The sequence below is a fragment of the Propithecus coquereli genome, unplaced genomic scaffold, assembly GCF_000956105.1.
Source record: "Propithecus coquereli isolate 6110/MARCELLA unplaced genomic scaffold, Pcoq_1.0 Scaffold20, whole genome shotgun sequence".
Lineage (NCBI taxonomy): Eukaryota > Metazoa > Chordata > Mammalia > Primates > Indriidae > Propithecus > Propithecus coquereli.
The window spans coordinates 11,829,343-11,846,153 of NW_012144967.1; the positions used below are offsets into that span (position 1 = coordinate 11,829,343).

General features: G+C 58.1%; 1 protein-coding gene across 3 annotated transcripts; it reads left to right on the forward strand.

Moving 5' to 3' along the window:
- The first annotated feature begins 365 nt into the window (after window positions 1–365).
- On the forward strand, window positions 366–13,049 carry ISG20 (interferon stimulated exonuclease gene 20kDa). 3 transcript variants are annotated; one of them, XM_012643799.1, is made up of 4 exons: window positions 366–433; window positions 689–938; window positions 9,985–10,185; window positions 12,494–12,730. In XM_012643799.1, exons 2-4 carry the CDS (start codon window positions 711–713, stop codon window positions 12,539–12,541), a joined length of 477 nt encoding a protein of 158 aa, XP_012499253.1. In that variant the 5' UTR covers window positions 366–433; window positions 689–710; the 3' UTR covers window positions 12,542–12,730. The 3 variants fall into 3 exon arrangements, with proteins under 3 accessions (XP_012499253.1, XP_012499251.1, XP_012499252.1); XM_012643797.1 differs by lacking the exon at window positions 12,494–12,730 and adding an exon at window positions 12,844–13,049 and having other exon boundaries at window positions 367–433; XM_012643798.1 differs by lacking the exons at window positions 366–433; window positions 12,494–12,730 and adding an exon at window positions 12,844–13,049 and having other exon boundaries at window positions 446–938.
- The last annotated feature ends 3,762 nt before the right edge of the window (window positions 13,050–16,811 follow it).

Sequence of the window (16,811 nt, forward strand, 5' to 3'; positions counted from 1 at the left end):
CAGACTGGTGGCGGGTCCCAGAAGTTGTGGGACACTCCCTGGGCTCCAATCCTGGGGATGTTTGTTCTCTGGGCAGAGGGTGAGAAAGGAAAGAAAGATGTCGCAATCCACTTCATCCACTTTAGATGCGTCATCTGAAAATGGGGAGGGAAAGGGGCAAAGGACGGACACCCTGACAGGCCTGCCAGCTCTGTCAGGGCTGACTCAGGCCCTCAGCTGAACTCTCCACCTGCTGGCGTAGCCGAGAGGGGGCAGCCCAGCCCACGTGCCCGGCCTCCCGCCCTTCACTTCACTTGATAAACCAGAAACTGAAACGGAGCGGGGATGCCGCTTGGAGGCGGAGATGACTCACTGCCGAGAGTGACTGGTGACTGCTGGAGCTGAGCAGGGCAGCAGAGAGGCAGAGGGAAGCTGAGGGCACGGAGGCCAGCAGGTGAGAGCTGGGACAAGCGGCAGGGCGGCAAAGGGAGGGGCCCTCCTGGTCCCCAGGAGGCAGGGCAGGACCAGGGGCCCTGGGACCTGTGGGCAGGGGAAGCCAGGTGGGCTGGCAAGAGGCCAGCTTCCTCTGCGGCCAGGTGGTGCTGTAGTTAAAGGGCAGGGTGGAGGGCGCAGGATGGCTGGGAGTGGCCAAGGACATCTGGAGGCTTGGTTTGCCCAAGTGTGAGGTCTCCCATGCCCCTCTCTCCAGCATCTGAGGGTCCCTGAGGAGCATGGCTGGCAATCACGAGGCCGTGGCCATGGACTGTGAGATGGTGGGGCTGGGGCCCCTCCAGGAGAGCGGCCTGGCTCGTTGCAGCATCGTGAACTTCTACGGTGAAGTGCTCTACGACAAGTTCATCCGGCCCGAGGGGGACATCACGGATTACAGAACCGCGGTCAGCGGGGTCACCCCTCAGCACATGGCGGGGGCCACACCATTCACTGTGGCCAGGCAAGAGGTGAGTGAAGGGCCGTGTGCCAGCCAGGCCAAGGCTGCTGCAGAAAACCCCTTCTACTTCCCGGCGCCTTCCCCCAGTGTCTACCTGTGACCGGTGACCTAACCTCGTGAGAGTCCCCACACTGCTTTGCCGCTTTGGGGAGAAACCCCTGGGGGTCTCCATCACTTCCCTAAGGCTTCCACCGGCAGAGAACTGTAGGCTCACATCTGGGAGTCACGCTCAGGGTATCTGCTCCAACTTGCTGGTCTTGCAATGGGGAAGCTGAGTCCCACCTGATGTTGCCGCATAGTGACTTGGGTCTACATCGCCTGTTCTTTTCTGTACTCTAGGCTGCCCCTGGCGAGCACTGTGGGGAAGCAGCCCTCTCCAGGTCTAACTTTCTGTTTCTCTAAATCACTAAATGGAAAGCAAAACTTAAAAGTGACACCAGGTTTAGTCACTTCTGGGAAGTCTCAGGAGGGCCAGCAAACTCATCAGTTTCTAGGCTAATGGGGTTGGGGAAGTCCAGGAAGAACACAGGTTCCTCTCAGCTGCACACATGCAATGCGTGCCAGGCTCCAGGTGCTGGAGATAAAATCACAACAATAGCTACTATTTACTGAGCTCTGGCTCCGCCCCGGACGCCGTCCTCTCCTAAGCATTGGCGCCTCGGAGCTGCCAGGTGGGTTCTCAGGAGCTGTTAACTCAGAGTTAAGAGGGCTGGTTTGAATCCCGGCTCCATGACTTAGCAGCTGAGTTACCTTAGGCAAGTTACTCCACCTCTCTACCCAGTACCCAGTTTCCCCATCCATAAAAGAAAACGGGGATAGTAGTGGTAGCAACTTCACAGGGTTATTGTAGGATTGAGAGAGTGCCTAAATAAGTACTCAAAAAATGTTAGCTATGTGTACCTTATTATCCCCGTATTACAGATGAGGAAACTGAGGCTTGCTTGAACTAAGTGTATTGGTTTCTTAGGGCTGCCATACCAAAGCACCACAAACTGGGTGACCTAAACAACAGGTATTTATTGTCTCACAGGTCTGGAAACGAGAAGTCTGAAATACAGGTGTTGGCAGGGGTAGTTCCCTCTGAGGGCTCCATGCCTCTTCCCAGCTTGTGGGGGTTGTTCGCAATCTTTGGGGTCCTTGGCTTGTGGATGCATCACCCTGATCTCCGCTCTCAAGTTCCCATGGTGTTCTCCCTGTGTGTGTCTCTATCCAAACTTCCTCTTTTTAAAAGGACACCAGTCACATAGGATTAGGAGCCCACCCTGCTCCAGTGTGACCTCATCCAGCTAAACTAATTATATCTGCAGCGACCCCATTTCCAAATGTCACATTCTGGGGTACTGGGGGTTAGCCTTTTAACATATGAACTTGGCAGGAGGCGAGGGGCACATTTCAACCCCTAACCCTGAGTAGCTTGCACAGTGCAGAGAGCAGGCGTGCGCAGGGGCTGCTCAGAGCCTCTAGAGCTGGGCCGTGCAGCAGGGCCACTGCTAGCCACGTGCTGCTAGTGGGCACCTGGCGCATGGCTGGTCTGAACTGAGATGTGCTGTTAAGTGTAAAATCCACACTGGATTTGGTGACCTGTATTTTAACAGGAACCATAAAATACCTCAATAATTTTTTATATTGATTACACGTTGAAATGATAATATTTTAGTTACATTAGGTTAAATAAAACATTAAAATTAATTTCACCTGCTTCTTTTTACCTTTTTAAATATGGCTATTGGGTGATTTAGAATTATATTTGTGGCTCCCTCACATTCTATTTCTATTGGACAGTGCCATTCTAGAAGTACAGGTTGAGGACCACTTATCTGAAAGTGGACCAGAAGTGTTTTGAATTTTGGATTTGTTCAGATTTTGGAATATTTACATTATACTTACTGGTCGAGCATCCCAAATCTGAAAATCCAAAACTGGAAATGCTCCAATGAGCATTTCCTTTGAGTATCATGTCGGCACTCAAAACATTTCAGATTTTAGAGCATTTCCGATTTTGGATTTTTGGATTTGGAATGCTCAACATGTATTAAAAATATACTGGGAAAACTTAAGGAGGGGCACAGTACATCATGGTGGTTCTGGAAAGACTCCATGCGGCTGGTGGTATTTGAAAGGAGTGGGGAGAGGCTGTGTAGGCAATTAAGCAGGCCACAGGGAGCCGCCGAAAATTCTTGAGCAAGGGCACGGCAGGATAAAAACCAGTTTCAAGAAAGCTAGAATGGGGGTACTGCAGAGGAAAGAGAGGGGTGAGAAAAAAGATGCCAATAGGGAGAAGAGTCAGAGGCCCCAGGCAACAGTAAAGGGCCCGAGTGGTCTGCCACCAGCAGAGGATTGGAAAGAAGAAAATCTTAGGAAGGAAGAGACCTAAGAAGAGTCACCAAGAAGGGGAGGGCAACATAAAGAAGAGGTGAAGAGGCGGGGGTCCGTTCAGGTGCTGAGGGGAGGCCCAGGGACAGGGGAGGCCTAGGCCCACCGTCAGATCCCCACCAAGCAGTCAGGGTGGACAGTATTGACACAGGAAAGTGACTCCTGATGTTGGGAGCCAGAAGTTCAAGTGGGTCCTTGGCTTTGTGAAAGAAAGAATTAGGAGCGAGCCAATGGTATAAAGTGAAAGGGAGATTTATCCGGCAACTACAGAAAGTCTACTCCACAGACAGACAGAGGCAGGTTCTCCCTGCAGAAGAGAACCAGCCTCCTGGTTTCTGTGGCCTTTCTATTTAAGCTATGGCTTAATTAACAAGGGGAGGAATATTCATGAAGGGGCGGTGTTTTCTTGGAATCCGGGTATCACCCTCTATTGCTCTACTATCTTGGCTCTAACCGATTGAAACTTGCCCTGCCGCCATCCTGTTTTGATCAGGGCAATTTGAAACTTTGTTTCGAGACTTCCTGACTCGGGCAATGCTGCCACAATGCTCAGTGCAATGCCCAAAAGCAATGCCAAAAGCAGTACCCAAAGCACTACCTGCCAGTTCCTGTCTCAGTAGGTCCCTAGCTTTCCTCCTTGTTCTCAGCTCCGACCCCATCAGAAAGAGGGAAGGGTGTAGAAGAGCCCAGAGCAGGGGAGGAGGAGGCGGTAGAGAATCACTTCTCTCGCGGCTGGACATCCAGGCCCGGGAAGCTGCAACTCTCTGGACACGCTCGAGTGCCGGCCTGGCCTGGGAGCCGGAACCCCTGGTCTTCATGCAGACTTGGTGCGGAACAGCTTTTGTTTCTGAGGTTCCGCCAAGCCCAGCGCCTCAAGTGCGTGACATTAAGGCCCCGGCAAGGTGGGCACTTGGTAGCCACTGAGGGAACGAGGGAGGCGTCTGAAGACCAGGCAAGTCTGGGAAGCACATCCGGGTTCCCCGGCTCCTGCTCCATCGCCTCCTACTGGTTTGTGTGGCCTTCAGGAAGTTACGGAAACTTTCTGAGGCTCAGTTTCCTCATCGTAAAAGGAGAGTGGTAACGCCTCCTCCCTGGTCTCCAGTGGGTTGGATGCCGTGACATGGGCTGTGGCCCTGAGCGCAGCGCCTGGTTCACAGCTGATGTTCAGTAACTGTGCCCGCCGGGAAGGGAAGGGCAGAAACCTGGAGTACACATCGCAGTCCCCTCTCCGACTCCCCTTGAGCACTGCTGCGATTTTGAGGCCGGCCTCATTTTCTGCCTGCTGCACCTGGTACGCTTGCTGCCAATCTCTCCCACCCTGCTGCCAGGGAGACTTCCCCAAGCCTGGCTCAGGTTGTAGCCCCCCTGCCCCCTTCAAACACCACCCGTGGCTCCCCACTGCCTAAGGACCCCATCCCAGCAGCCAGGCTCTCCAAACCACTGTCTACCTACCTGCCTTTCCTGCCTTCTGTCATAGCTCAGCCACTGCCGCCCCGTGCTCCAGCCAAACCCTACTCTCCTGGGTCCCCCATCCCTGCCCCTAGAAAGGCCGCCGTTCCGGGAGCCCCGGGCCAGAGGAGTCCTCTACGGTGCCCCTGCCCCACCACACCCGGCTCTCTGGCCCTCCCCGCTGTTGCCCACGCCCTCCCAGCTTGTCGGTCCACACACGGTCTGCCCGGTTCACAGCTCCCGCCGTAGCTTTACCTGCCCCCAGACTGGAGGCTGTCCTTTGCACACAGAAGGTGATCTGAGAATGTTTGTGGGATTGAAGTTGAACTGATTTCATAAAAGAGTTCAGGCAGCTGCGTGGGGTAAAATTGCCTCTGCCCCTGTGCTGGCCTTTGCCATGGCGATGCGATACCCACACAGCCCTGGGGCGGGCAGCAAGCACACTGCCCTGAGACTCGGCCAATCCCAGCTTTGCCACCTGAATGCTCTGTGTCCTCTGGCTTGTTTCTCAACCTCTCTGTGCTCCCCTCAGTAGGATCCTCTGTAACACAGGGCTGATAAAATAGCGCAGGAGTATCCACATCCGGCATGGTGTCCCACCGCCTTTACTCCCCGTCACAGCCCTGGGAGGTAGTGAACTGGACCAGCACTTCCATTTCACAGGGGAGGAAACCGAGGAGCAAGGCCGAGTGAACTGCCCGAGGCAAGGGGGAGCAGAGACCCAGATTCCGAGGTACGAGGCCGAGTGAACTGCCCAAGGCAAGGGGGAGCAGAGACCCAGATGCTGGCTGCAGAGCTGGAGTTGTGAGGTGCAGACCCTGTGCTCAGTGTGTGTAAATGCCACACGTCCAGTACGTGCGAGGGGCGGTGGCATGGCCTGTGCGTGAAGCTGTGGTACCAGCTAACGGCCATCACTTGTTTCCATGAACAAGGACACTGTGGGTCAAGTTGCCTGAGGCCCCCGAGGTGGCTCGATCCCACTTCATCATCCGCGGTGTTTTACTATAATCCCCAAGAGAGAGCAGGCTCACGGGCCCAAAATGTGCTGGGGGCCCCCGAAGGGCAGAAAGCTCCCAGCCCTTTCTGAGGCTCCACAGCGCCAGGTGACACTCACAGGTGAGTCCAGGGCTTGCCAGGCCTTGCTTTCATGCAGGTGTTTTCAAAGCCCCTCACCTCCCTGTCGCCCCCTCCCCAGGGGAGCCGCGGGCAGTCACCAGGCCAAGGCAGCGGGGAAGGCCGGGGGCAGTCGCTGAGCCCCCTGAGTCCACCGGCGAGTGCTGGTGCTGTAGGGCACTGGGACGGAGTGGGCCCACCCCCTTTCTCTCTTGTTTATTTTTTATAACGTGATGACATTACTTTTAGGACATAAACTAATTGCCTCGTACGTTCTGACACCTCTGTGTCTGACCAATATCTAAAGCAATGGTTCTCAGCGTGGTGGGATTTTGCTCCTCTTGGCACATTTAGCAGCATCAGGAGACATTCGTGTTTGTCACAGCGTGGGGACTGTGGTGCTGCCGGCATCTAGTGGCGAGGGCCTGGACTGGTGAGGCCTGAGGGGCCCATTAGCAGCCAGGGCTCCACCAACTTTCCCAGGCAGGGCTGGGGGGGACGCAGTGGGGAACCCTGGGGCCCAGGAGGGTGGAGAAGCAGCAGCAGGCCGGGCCTCAGGGCTGTGCGACCTGCCGGCCACCTGACCTGCCCTGAGTCAGTGTCACGAGGCAGGTGTGTCAGACTTTGCCACTGTCAAACACGGGGGCGGAGACTCTCAGATTCCTGGAAAGACCGGGGCAGGCTGGGGGGAGGACACACCTGCCTCCTCTTAGCAGCCCGGCCGGCGCCCTGCGGGTACTTTCCTGACCTCCTCACGAGGCTCCTCAGCAAGGATGTCCCTAGTTCCATTTCACAGAGGAGGCAGCCGAGGATCAGGGAGGTGAGGGCTCACCCGGGTCACACAGCTGGTGAGTTGAAAGCTGCCGTGCAGTGCCTGGTTTCACCTGACCTTGTCATTGTTATGACAGTCGTCATTATTGCCACCCACTGAGAACCGAGGGACAGAGAGCACTCCCGGTCCACGATGGCACTCAGTGAGGAGTTCCAGAACCCACTAGAGACCCGGAGCAGAGACCCAGATGCTGGCTGCAGAGCTGGAGTTGTGAGCTGCAGACCCTTGCAAATGGGAAACCTGAGGCCCAGAGAGGGCCTTTGGCGTTCCTGAGGACACACAGCAAGTCCCAGCGGGCTTTCCCTGTCCAGTGCCCGCACCTTTGTCCTGAAGAGCTGTTGGCCTCCCTCTAGGTAGACTGCTCTCTTCTCTCCTTTCCTCCTCTTCCTCCCTCTGCTTGTCTTCCCCCTCTTATTTTATTTGTCCTCTCATGAGTCCTGAGTGCCCAATGTAGCTCCCCTCCCCCGCCACCAGGGACTGTCGGGCTCAGGAAGTGAGGAAAGTCCCAGGAATCCACATGACAATGACTTGGCCCTCTCACATCTGGGAGCAGCCGTGGCTGCCTGTGGGACTGCAGACAGCTCCTTCAGGGCCTTGTGCGAACCCGGCCCGGGCGGAACTCCAGACAGGAAAACAGGCACATGGTCGAGAAGCACAGGGATGTTAGCGAGAACAGGCACGTGACCCGCAGCCCCCCAGCAGGGCCGCATCTGCCCCCCGCCCCGTGCCCTTTCTCCCCACGCTGCGCGCTGAGCCGGCACCGCGCGTTTCCTCCACACAGAGGGCTCCCCGCCGCCGCTCTGAGGGCGTGTGCCTGCGTCGTCATCTCTTAAAGCCTCCCTGTGACGCCCAGGCCAGCACGTTGCATCGCCTGTTAGAAATGCAGAGTCCCGGGCCCCGCCCCAGACCTGAAGCCGCAGCCGTGTTACCGGCACTCCCCAGGTGGCTGGCAAGCGCGTGCAGGCTTGAGAGGCGCTGGCGCAGGTCAGGAGCCACACGCTCCGGCACGCTCTCCCCCACCCCTGTGTTGAGTGCAGGCTCTGTCCAGAGAAGGCCTCCAGCCAAACCACGTGCACGGCAGAATAGCTCGGTGCACAGACCCTGCTCCCAACACCGTGACCCTGGACAAGTCACCGCACCTCTCTGAGCCTTGGTTTCCTGTGGTCACGAGACAAGAATGTGTAAACGGACCACATGATGTCCCAGGAGGCCACTAGCCGTCTAGAAGGAGAAGCAGGCTGTGGGGAGGGTGTGAGTCATCCGGAAAGCTCCGTCCCAGGTCTCAGATGAAGGTCAGGGGCCACATAAAGAGAAAGAGATGAAGGCGTCAGAGAGTTGTCCCAAGTGGGCCCGACACAGCCACGAGCGGCACCTTCAGCCCGGGCCTGGCGCGGCTCGCCCCGGCTCTGTGTTCAGGTCCCCTTCCCATCCTCGGCAACACGGCCGGGCACAAGAAAGCTGCCTGGCCCATGTGGCCGCAGCGTGGGAGGCTGCGCGTGTGCAAGGGGAGGTGGGAGGCGACGCCGGGCTGCGGGCACTCTCGGGCTTGTCCCCCTGTAGCTCGGCTGCTGGGCTGCTGGAGGCCTGGAGTGGCCTGCTCTGCCAGCTCAGTGTGGTGGCGATGAGCAGGCCCTGGAGCCAGCCTGCTCGCTGCGTGACTGCCCCAGTCATCTAACGGTGTCCCGCAAATCACCCCAAAACCTAATGGTTAAGACAATGTCAATATTTTGCTCATGTACCTGCAATTTGGGCAGGAGCTTGGCGGGTGGGGACAGCTCGTCAGCGGAGGCATCTTGAAGGCTGGGGGCTCGACTTGTCGGAAGGTCCCTCACTCGTGGGGCTGCTGCTGGCGTTCCTCGGGCACGTCTCTGTCTCTGTGTGGCCTCTCCTCCTGGTCTCTTCAGCATGGTGGCTTCGGGGTGGCTGGACTTCTTACATGTCAGCTCAAGGCTCCCAGAATTCTGATCCCAGAGAGAAGCCAGAGGTCACGAGAGCTGGCCCATATGCGAGGGGAGGGGAATTAGATTCCGTCTCTTTTGAGAAGAGTGTCAAGGAATTTGCACGCTTGTTTAAAGTTATCAGAGTGACCTTGGGCACATTACTTCACTTCTCTGGGCTTCGGATTTTTCCATTTGTAAAATTCAGTTAAATGCAGCCCCCCCTCATAGCTGTATTGGTTTGTTTTTGTTTTGTTTTCTGAGACAGGGTCTTGCCACAGCTAGAGTGCCGTGGCATCATCACAGCTCACTGCAACCTCAAACTCCTGAGCTCAAGCAATCCTCCTGCCTCAGCCTCCCGAGTAGCTGGGACTACAGGCGCCATGATGCCAGGCTAATTTTTCTATTTTTAGTAGAGTTGGGGTCTTGCTCTTGCTGAGGCTGGTCTTGAAATCTTGGCCTCAAGTCATCCTCCTGCCTCGGCCTCCCAAAGTGCTGGGATTACAGGCATGAGCCACCGTGCCCGGCCATGTGTTAGTTTTCTATGGCTGCTACAACAAAGCCATCAACTCAGTGGTAAAACAATAGAAATACATTATCTTACACTTCTGCAGTTTAGAAGTCCAGCATAGGTCTCACTGGGCTACAGTCAGGGTGTCAGCAGGGCTGGGTCCCTTCTGGAGGGTCTGGGGGCGTCCACTCTCTTACCCTTTCCAGCCTCCAGAGGCGGCAGCCTGGATACCTTGGCTCTTGGCCCCTTCCTCCGCCTTCAAAGCCAGCTACGGCGTGTCCAGACCTTCGCTCATGGAATCACTCTGCCCTCCACAAACAAGGACCCTTGAGATTATATCATGCCCACCCGAATAATCCAGGAAATCTCCCTATTTTAAGGTCCTCTGATTAGCGATCTAAATTCCACCTGCAACTTTAATTCCCCTTTGCCGTGTGACATATTCACAGGTCCTGGACATTAGGGCATAGACATCTTTGGGAGGTCATTATTCTGCCTGTCACAGTAGAGCTGTTGAGAAGATTAAACAACATAATATATATAACATACTTTGATGCATGCTTGGCACGTGGGAAGTGTTCAGTACGTACTAGCCACTGCTACTACACATCCGGGCCGTAGGCACAGACTGACACTATCATGAGAAGGGACATGGTCCAATCTCCTCTTTTCATAGATGATATGACTGAAGCCCAGAGAGGGATGATAATTTGCCCAAGGTCACACAGCAAGTCGAGGAGGGGCTGCTCCATGCCAACCCCATGACTGTACTAAGTTGCCCCAGACCCACCCAGAGGACCCTGGGTGATACGGAGCGGGGTGCCCATGTCTTCCTGGCCAGATCCTGCAGCTCCTGAAGGGCAAGCTGGTGGTGGGTCATGACCTGAAGCATGACTTCAGGGCGCTAAAAGAGGACATGAGTGGCTATGCCATCTACGACACGTCTACCGACAGGCTGCTGCGGGACGAGGCCAGACTGAACTACTGCAGGCGCGTCTCCCTGAAGTTGCTGAGCAAGCGCCTCCTGCGCAGGAACATCCAGGTGAGGGCCTCCTCCTCCTCCTCCTCCCAGGAGGGAGCACACCATGCGGCGGTCCGCCTGACGCACTGCTCCTGGGTCCTGCCGCTGGGGCCGGGCGCTCCACCCAGGACTCTAAAAACCCACGGTGGCTCCAGTGCAAATAGTTGGTTCAAAGACTCTATTCCCTCTACTTCTGAGAGGCCGTGTGCTTGAGAGAGGGAGGGTGTGTTTGTTTGGGCTATCCCCGGATTGCAAGCAGTTTATCTGAGAGGTGACCCCAGGAAGTGCTGTGGAGTGAGGATGGGGACAGGAAGGGAAAACACCCAGTTAAGGTTTGTTTTGCTGTTGACATCAAGCCAATCACCCTGTAAATAATGAAGCTTAGTCCTGCTGCAGAACTCTGGGAAACGGAGTAAAGCACGCACCTCCCTTGGATCCCGGGGTCTCTGTACCTGCTTCTGGCAGCCACCGGCTGACGCCGCTCCCGGGGCGAAGCAGCTCCAGCAAAGTCACCAGGGAGGGCCTGTGCGTGTAGGGGACGTAAGCACCTGCTCCGTGTCAGACTGGGCCAGGTGCTGGGGACACGGTGGTGAGCAGGACTTGTCCTTGTCCTTGAGGAACTCTTGGTTGGGTGGGAGGTGGCCCAGAACCAGACCATTAGCGCACGTGGTGGGGAGTGCCCGGCGGAGGGACGGGCAGTGGCCTTGCCCTGGGAGCAGGGAGGAAGGGGCAGTGCTGGCAGGCAGGAGGCCAGATCTGAACAGAGTCGGAAGGTGAGTCTTAGCCAAGCACAGGGGGACAGGGTGGGGATCGTGTGGCTGGGAGAGGGGCTCGGGACCATGGAGCCCGCCCCTCGCCAGCAGGAACCATGTGTGGCGCAGGGACAGGCCTGAGTCTGGGCCTGTCTGTTAGCCACCAGGCACACAGGGACCAGGATGGGCTTTCCCTGGAGCCCTTGTCACTCTGTGGCTATCAGTCCCGGGCCTTGAGCCTGACATAGGCCCCTCCTCGGGCTGTGTCCCTGTGTGTCCCTGGGCTCCCTAAGCCTGGTTGTTCCAGGGGCACAGCGCCCACCCACCAGCTCCCACCGGCACTGATGCTCCTAGAAGCCAGTGCCCAAGCACCCCCCAGTGTGGACAGTGGTGCGGCTGATCACCTGTGCCCCCCAGGACACAAGGAGCTGACGTGGGGGGATCGTCACAGAGGGGCAGTGGTGTTACCTCCCTTCAAGGGAATGAATGGCAGTCCTGTGGGTTCTCCATCCCAAGCTGCTGGCACAGGGGACTGGGCCACATGGGAAAGGAAAGGCCCTCCCAGGTATCAGGCGTCTGGGAGGGTGCCGGGCATTTGGCATCTCTCATTGCATGCTCTGGGGCAGATGTGCTCAGGCCCACTTTACAGAAGAGGAAACAGAGGCCCAGAGATGGAAAGTGGCTTGCCCAGGGTCACAGAGCTCGTAAGCAGGGGAGCTGGAATTCGAACCTGGTTGTCTGATTCCAAATCCAGGGCCCTCCACCTCCCCACGCTGGTGAGCAGAGGACGCTCGTGGCATCTTCTGCTCTGTCCTTGGCTTCCTTCCCCACAGAGCTGAGTGGTAGAGCTTGTGACCTCTGTGCCTTAGTTTCCTCATCTGTCAGTCAAGGGGAGTGGTGGGGCACAGTGCCCGGGGCCACCGTGCTACCCACCTGCTTATTAACAACACGAGTAAAGCCTCCCTGAGCTGGGCCACATCACCAGGTATCCCCAGCACCCGGTCTGGAGGGTCAGGGAAAGGAGACTTGTGGGGGAAGGGAGGCCTCTCTCGACACAGGAACGACAGAAAACATGGCTGGGACAACGGCCCACTGACCCCATGCTGGGTCCTGGCCAGGACACCGGGGCCAGGCAGGGGATATGAAGGTGCCAGCCGTGGGAATTTGCCTGGCGTGGAGGGCTCCGTGGGGTGTAAATCCCAGCTCCAGAACTTGCCGGCTTGCGTGTGAGCCTCAGTGTCACCATCAGTAAAATGGGGGAATAGTCATACCCAGCTCGGAGGTTTAACGCAATGTGAGCCTAGTGCTTGGCATAGAAGGAGGCAGCAAATGGCAGTCGCTTCTCCTTTGAGTGGACTGAGTGGCCCCTGACTCCCATCACCACTCCCATAAAGTCTAGACCCCCCCACAGTATTCAAGGGCTCCGCTGATGGGTCCCAGCCCACCACCCCCTCCCAACCCCGTCTCTCAGGCTCCTCCTCCCCGAGCTCTTATTCTAGCTGACACGCACTCCCGTGTTCCACACGGCTTGTGGCATTCGGTCTCCACTTACCGACATCCCTGCCTTCTCCAAGCAGCCTCTCCCCACGGCCCTAGCTGGACGTCCTCACTCCCTCCTCCGCTGACCGGAGCTCCTCGCTAGCGCTCCCCCCACCAGACTGCGGGCACCTCGAGGGCTCAGCCTGGGGCTCCAGATGCTGGATTTTGTGCCCGGGCTTGGTGCCTCTGGCCCTGGGGCTGAGGGGCGAAACCAAGCCAGCAGCAGCCACCTACTGAGTTTTCCAAGCCCAGGGTGTCAGAGGCCTGAGCGAGACTCACCCACGGACCCACCTCGGGCCCCTAGAAATCAGGGGGGAACAAGGGGAACCCCGGGGAACGGGCCCCCGGAATCCGCCCCGCCCCAAGTCCCCCGTGCCTGTGCCCGCAGAACAGCCGGCTGGGACACAGCTCCGTGGAAGACGCGAGGGCGACGATGGAGCTCTACCGCCTCTCCCAGCGAATTCGGATTCGGCATCAGACCGAGGCGCGATCCGGCCCCTTCCCCAGGGACTAGCGGTTTCATCTCTTCAGGACAGCAACTCCTTTGTTTTGGAAAATGTATCTTTCATAGTAAAAATGCTCTATATTTTCTCTACTCCATCACTGGATTTTCTTTTTATCTTTTCCCTCCTCTCGGAGCCGGGTTAGCGGTGGACGGGACCCCGCGGCGTGACGCCGGCAGGCAAGGAAGACCTAGGCCGGGGGGCTGGGCAGTGTCCACTTCCTTCACACCTTGAGTCCTGGGGCTCCAGGATTGAGTTTGGTGTCATTAATAACCTCCCCCTGCCTCCCTGCCCTGTCGCGCTTAGCCCAGAGGGGCGGCGTTATTTCCCGCGTGCGCCCTGCTCCGGGACCCACCATCTCCCCTCGAGATTGGCGCTGCAGCGCTTGTGAGCTTCAAGTATCAGCACAGGAACTGCGACAGGTGCCACCCCTGGGGACCTTGAGCAAGTCACCCCTCCTCCTATTTGTAAAATGAGGAAGCAAAGGTAGTAAACCCTGGAGTCAGAGAGAACTAGGTCGGAATCCTGGCTTTCCCGTTTAGTAGCCGTGTAGCCGGGGGCAAGTCCGTAACCTCTCGGTTTCTCCGGCTGTGAAATGGGGAAGAACCATAACGACGTGTGGGGCACTTGTGAGATGTTGCATGCGGAGCCCCGGCACCGTGCCTGTCCTACGCACGCACCCAGCAAGTGTCAATAACCGTTATTCCCTGGACCGCCTGCAGATCTAGAGGACCCCAGGGAGGGCCGCTGCACGCTGCTCCGGGGGCTCGGCTCACCGAGGGGAGGGCGGAGTGTGTTCCTGCTCCTTAGAAGCGACTGCAGAGTCGTCATTTGAACCCATGCCTGGGTCCCACCTCAGATCCACTAGAGGAGAATCACTAGGGTGGGGCCGGCGTCTGTTCATTTCTTAACCTCCAGGGGGTGATTCTGATCCTAGGACATGCGAATCACCTGAGGTGCTTTCTAAGCAATCCCAGCGTCTGAGCACAGCGCTGTCACCCCACAGCGAACATCAGCGTCACCCCGAGTTTCTGGTTTGGAGGGTCTGGGGGGCGCTTGAGAACGTGCCTTTCTAACAAGTTCCCGGTAGACGCGGATGCTGCTGGTCCGGGGACCGCACTTTGAGAGGCACTGCCTAAGCATCAGGGGATTGCAATGTGCAGCCACAGTGGCGCGCCGGCCACAGGCGGAGCGCCCCGGCGTGGACTGGGTCACAGGTCCAGCGTGTCCCCCTGCTGTCTGCCTTGGCTGCCTGCTCGTGCAGAGGGAGCTCTGGAGCCCTGGAAGGTGGGTGCCAAACAGGCCTACTGCACAGATGAGGGACTCGAGCCAAGGCTAGGAACCCACGGGATCCAGGTCCAGATCTGCCTGACCCCAAACTCAAGTCGTTTTTCCTCAGCTGCTTTATTTACAATGGCAATGCCTCCCACCTGCGCCTCTGGCCTCTGGGAACCAGGCGGGCTCCCTCTCACATCTGGAAGGCTGAGGAGGCACAGCTTGCTCTCTCAGGGTTCTCTCCTGCTCTGTCCCCGAGTTTCAGGGTTCTGACCCAGCCCTCTGCTGTTCGATGGTTTCCTAAAAACTCTCAAAGCTGCTGGATGCGTCGGCCTCGTCTGGCTGTGGCTGGCCACCAGGTGGTGCCCTTGGGCCGTCTGTCTGAGGAACACCTGGGGATGAGAGGTGTGAGGGGCAGCGCCTTCCAACATGCCTAGGGAGCTTCCCCGGGAACCCTCTAGGCTGTCCACACTCAGCCACAGAAGCCGAGGCTCCAAGAAGGGCTCGGACGGGATGCAGCCTGGTCTGGAAGTTGACCCAGGGCTCCCCGACTCTCAGCCCAAGGTTCAGGCTTCCTTGAAAAGAGGGACAAACCAGGATCCCCAGAGGCTGAGAATTTTCACAGGAAATCTCTAACCCGGCTTCCTGCTTCAGGCCGTGATGCTTGGAAGCCCCACGGGGAGAGGAAACCCGGGAGGTGCCCACCCCTCCTCCTAGGTAGTGCCAGAGGGAGGGTCAGGACTCCAGAGGGCAGCAGGTGCCTTGGGCTCAGGCCCCACCGTGCGTCCCCACTTCCTGTGCAGCCAGTTTTTCAGCTGAGTGTCAAGGGCTCTAGAAAGAGCACCAGCTTTGGAGTCAGGCCGACCAGAACTGCGGACCTGGCTTGAGTCACACCCAGCGTCCCCATCTGTCACGAGGGATTTCCTGCCACGTGGCGCTGACAGGAGGGCTGGGGTCCTGTTGGTGGGGTGCCCAGCACCAGGCTGGGGGGCAGCGGGACTGGTAAATAGCATCCGCCACTCCCGATCCTAATAAAGATGGAGCTGCCTGCAAATGTGGGCCTTCGTCCTAGGGGGCTTTTGAGGCTGGGGAAGGGAAGATGGTGTTTACTGGCTGCCTGTGAGTGGTTCTGTGTTCGGTGTGACACACGTAATCTCATACAGTGCCCCGTAACCCTGCGTGGGGGTTATTGACGTCCCATCTTGCCGATAAGGGAAACCAGCCTGGCTCCTGAGCCCAAGCTCCGCCACTCCCAGCAGACTCTCTCATGGCCTGGCGCAGCGCCGCCGGAGCCCGCTGCCACTGGGCGGCCAGGCTCACGCCTGGGCAACTTCTGCTTCAGCCTCCTCATCTGTGAAATGGGAATATCTGTCCCGACTCCCAGAGCTGTCCTAGGAACAAGTGGGATCCAGGAAGTAACACCGCTTGGAGATCGGCCCTGGCCTGTGCCAGCATCAGGTGCAAAATCGGTGCCTGGGGACGCCCTCCCTCCCTGCTCTGCCCTGCGCTCTACAGAGAGCGAGTCAGGGCCAGCCCGGCACGCGGGCAGGAGGCAGGGCTGGGCTTCCTAGCACTGTTTTGCCTTCGGTCCCTTCGTCTCAGACCCTTTAGCGTCCGCAGGTCAGTGCCTACCCCTCTTCTCTCAGGCCTCCCCCACCTTCCCCACACCCTGTGCTGCCAGCCTGGGCGGGGGCTCCTTTCTCACTTGTCCCTTCTCTCTCAGTTCACAGTGGCCCTGACCTGAGTGCCCTCCCCCGGGCTCTGGACACCCTGGGGCACTGTGTCTGCTCCAAGGCTGGTGAATGACCACACCGTCCTGGGTGGTAAGCACCGGTCTGTGGAGCCGACGACAGACCCTGCAGTGGCAGCACGAGGGCGGGAGAGGGCAGTGGCGGTTTCCAGCCCGCGGGGAGCTCTATCTGGCATCCCAGTCGGGGCAGGGAGCTTGGGCCATCCAGTCTCCCAGCCCAGAGGACCAGCCTGTGTCTTACCAGGTGCCGCCTGCAGGCCGCACCCAGAGGGGGGAAGGGCGAGTGCATTCAGGGCCTCCCTGCGAGGCCACAGACGTAAATGCCTCAGAGGCCAGTCCCATAAAATAAACGAGCGAAGCAGACTGTGCTGCGGAGAGCTGGGGTGCCCGCCCTGTCGGCGAGGCAGTTGCCGTCCAGCCCCAGCGGACGGGGGCCACGCAGAAATGCTGGTCCCCGGGCACATCGTCAGGGCTGTGTCTGGCCCACGGGCCACCAGTGTGAGACCCAAACTCCACCTCCCAGCCAATACCTGGCTCCTTCTGACTGGGGCCAGACACCCTTGGCCTGGGTGTGTCCAAGGACAGAAAATTCAGAAAGCTCCCCTCGGACAGTGACGCCCCTGCCTCGTGCACAGCAGTGTTTGCCCCCCAAGGCTCTCACCAAGTCCAATCCCACTTCGACCTGGTGACCGGTCGCACATCCTCAGGCGGTTTTCCTGTCTCCCCCTCCGCCACCCTGAGCCTGCAACTTTCCAGGTTAAACGTCCCAATTTCTTCAGTGTTTTAGTCTTGTGTGGAGCACCCTCATTTCTCCTCTGCCCCCACCAG

Coding starts and splice junctions, on each gene's coding strand:
- ISG20 (XM_012643797.1), top strand. CDS start 711: ATGGCTGGCAATCACGAGGCCGTGGCCATGGACTGTGAGATGGTGGGG. Junction 939..9,984: donor TCACTGTGGCCAGGCAAGAG/GTGAGTGAAGGG, acceptor CTTCCTGGCCAG/ATCCTGCAGCTCCTGAAGGG. Junction 10,186..12,843: donor TCCTGCGCAGGAACATCCAG/GTGAGGGCCTCC, acceptor CTGTGCCCGCAG/AACAGCCGGCTGGGACACAG.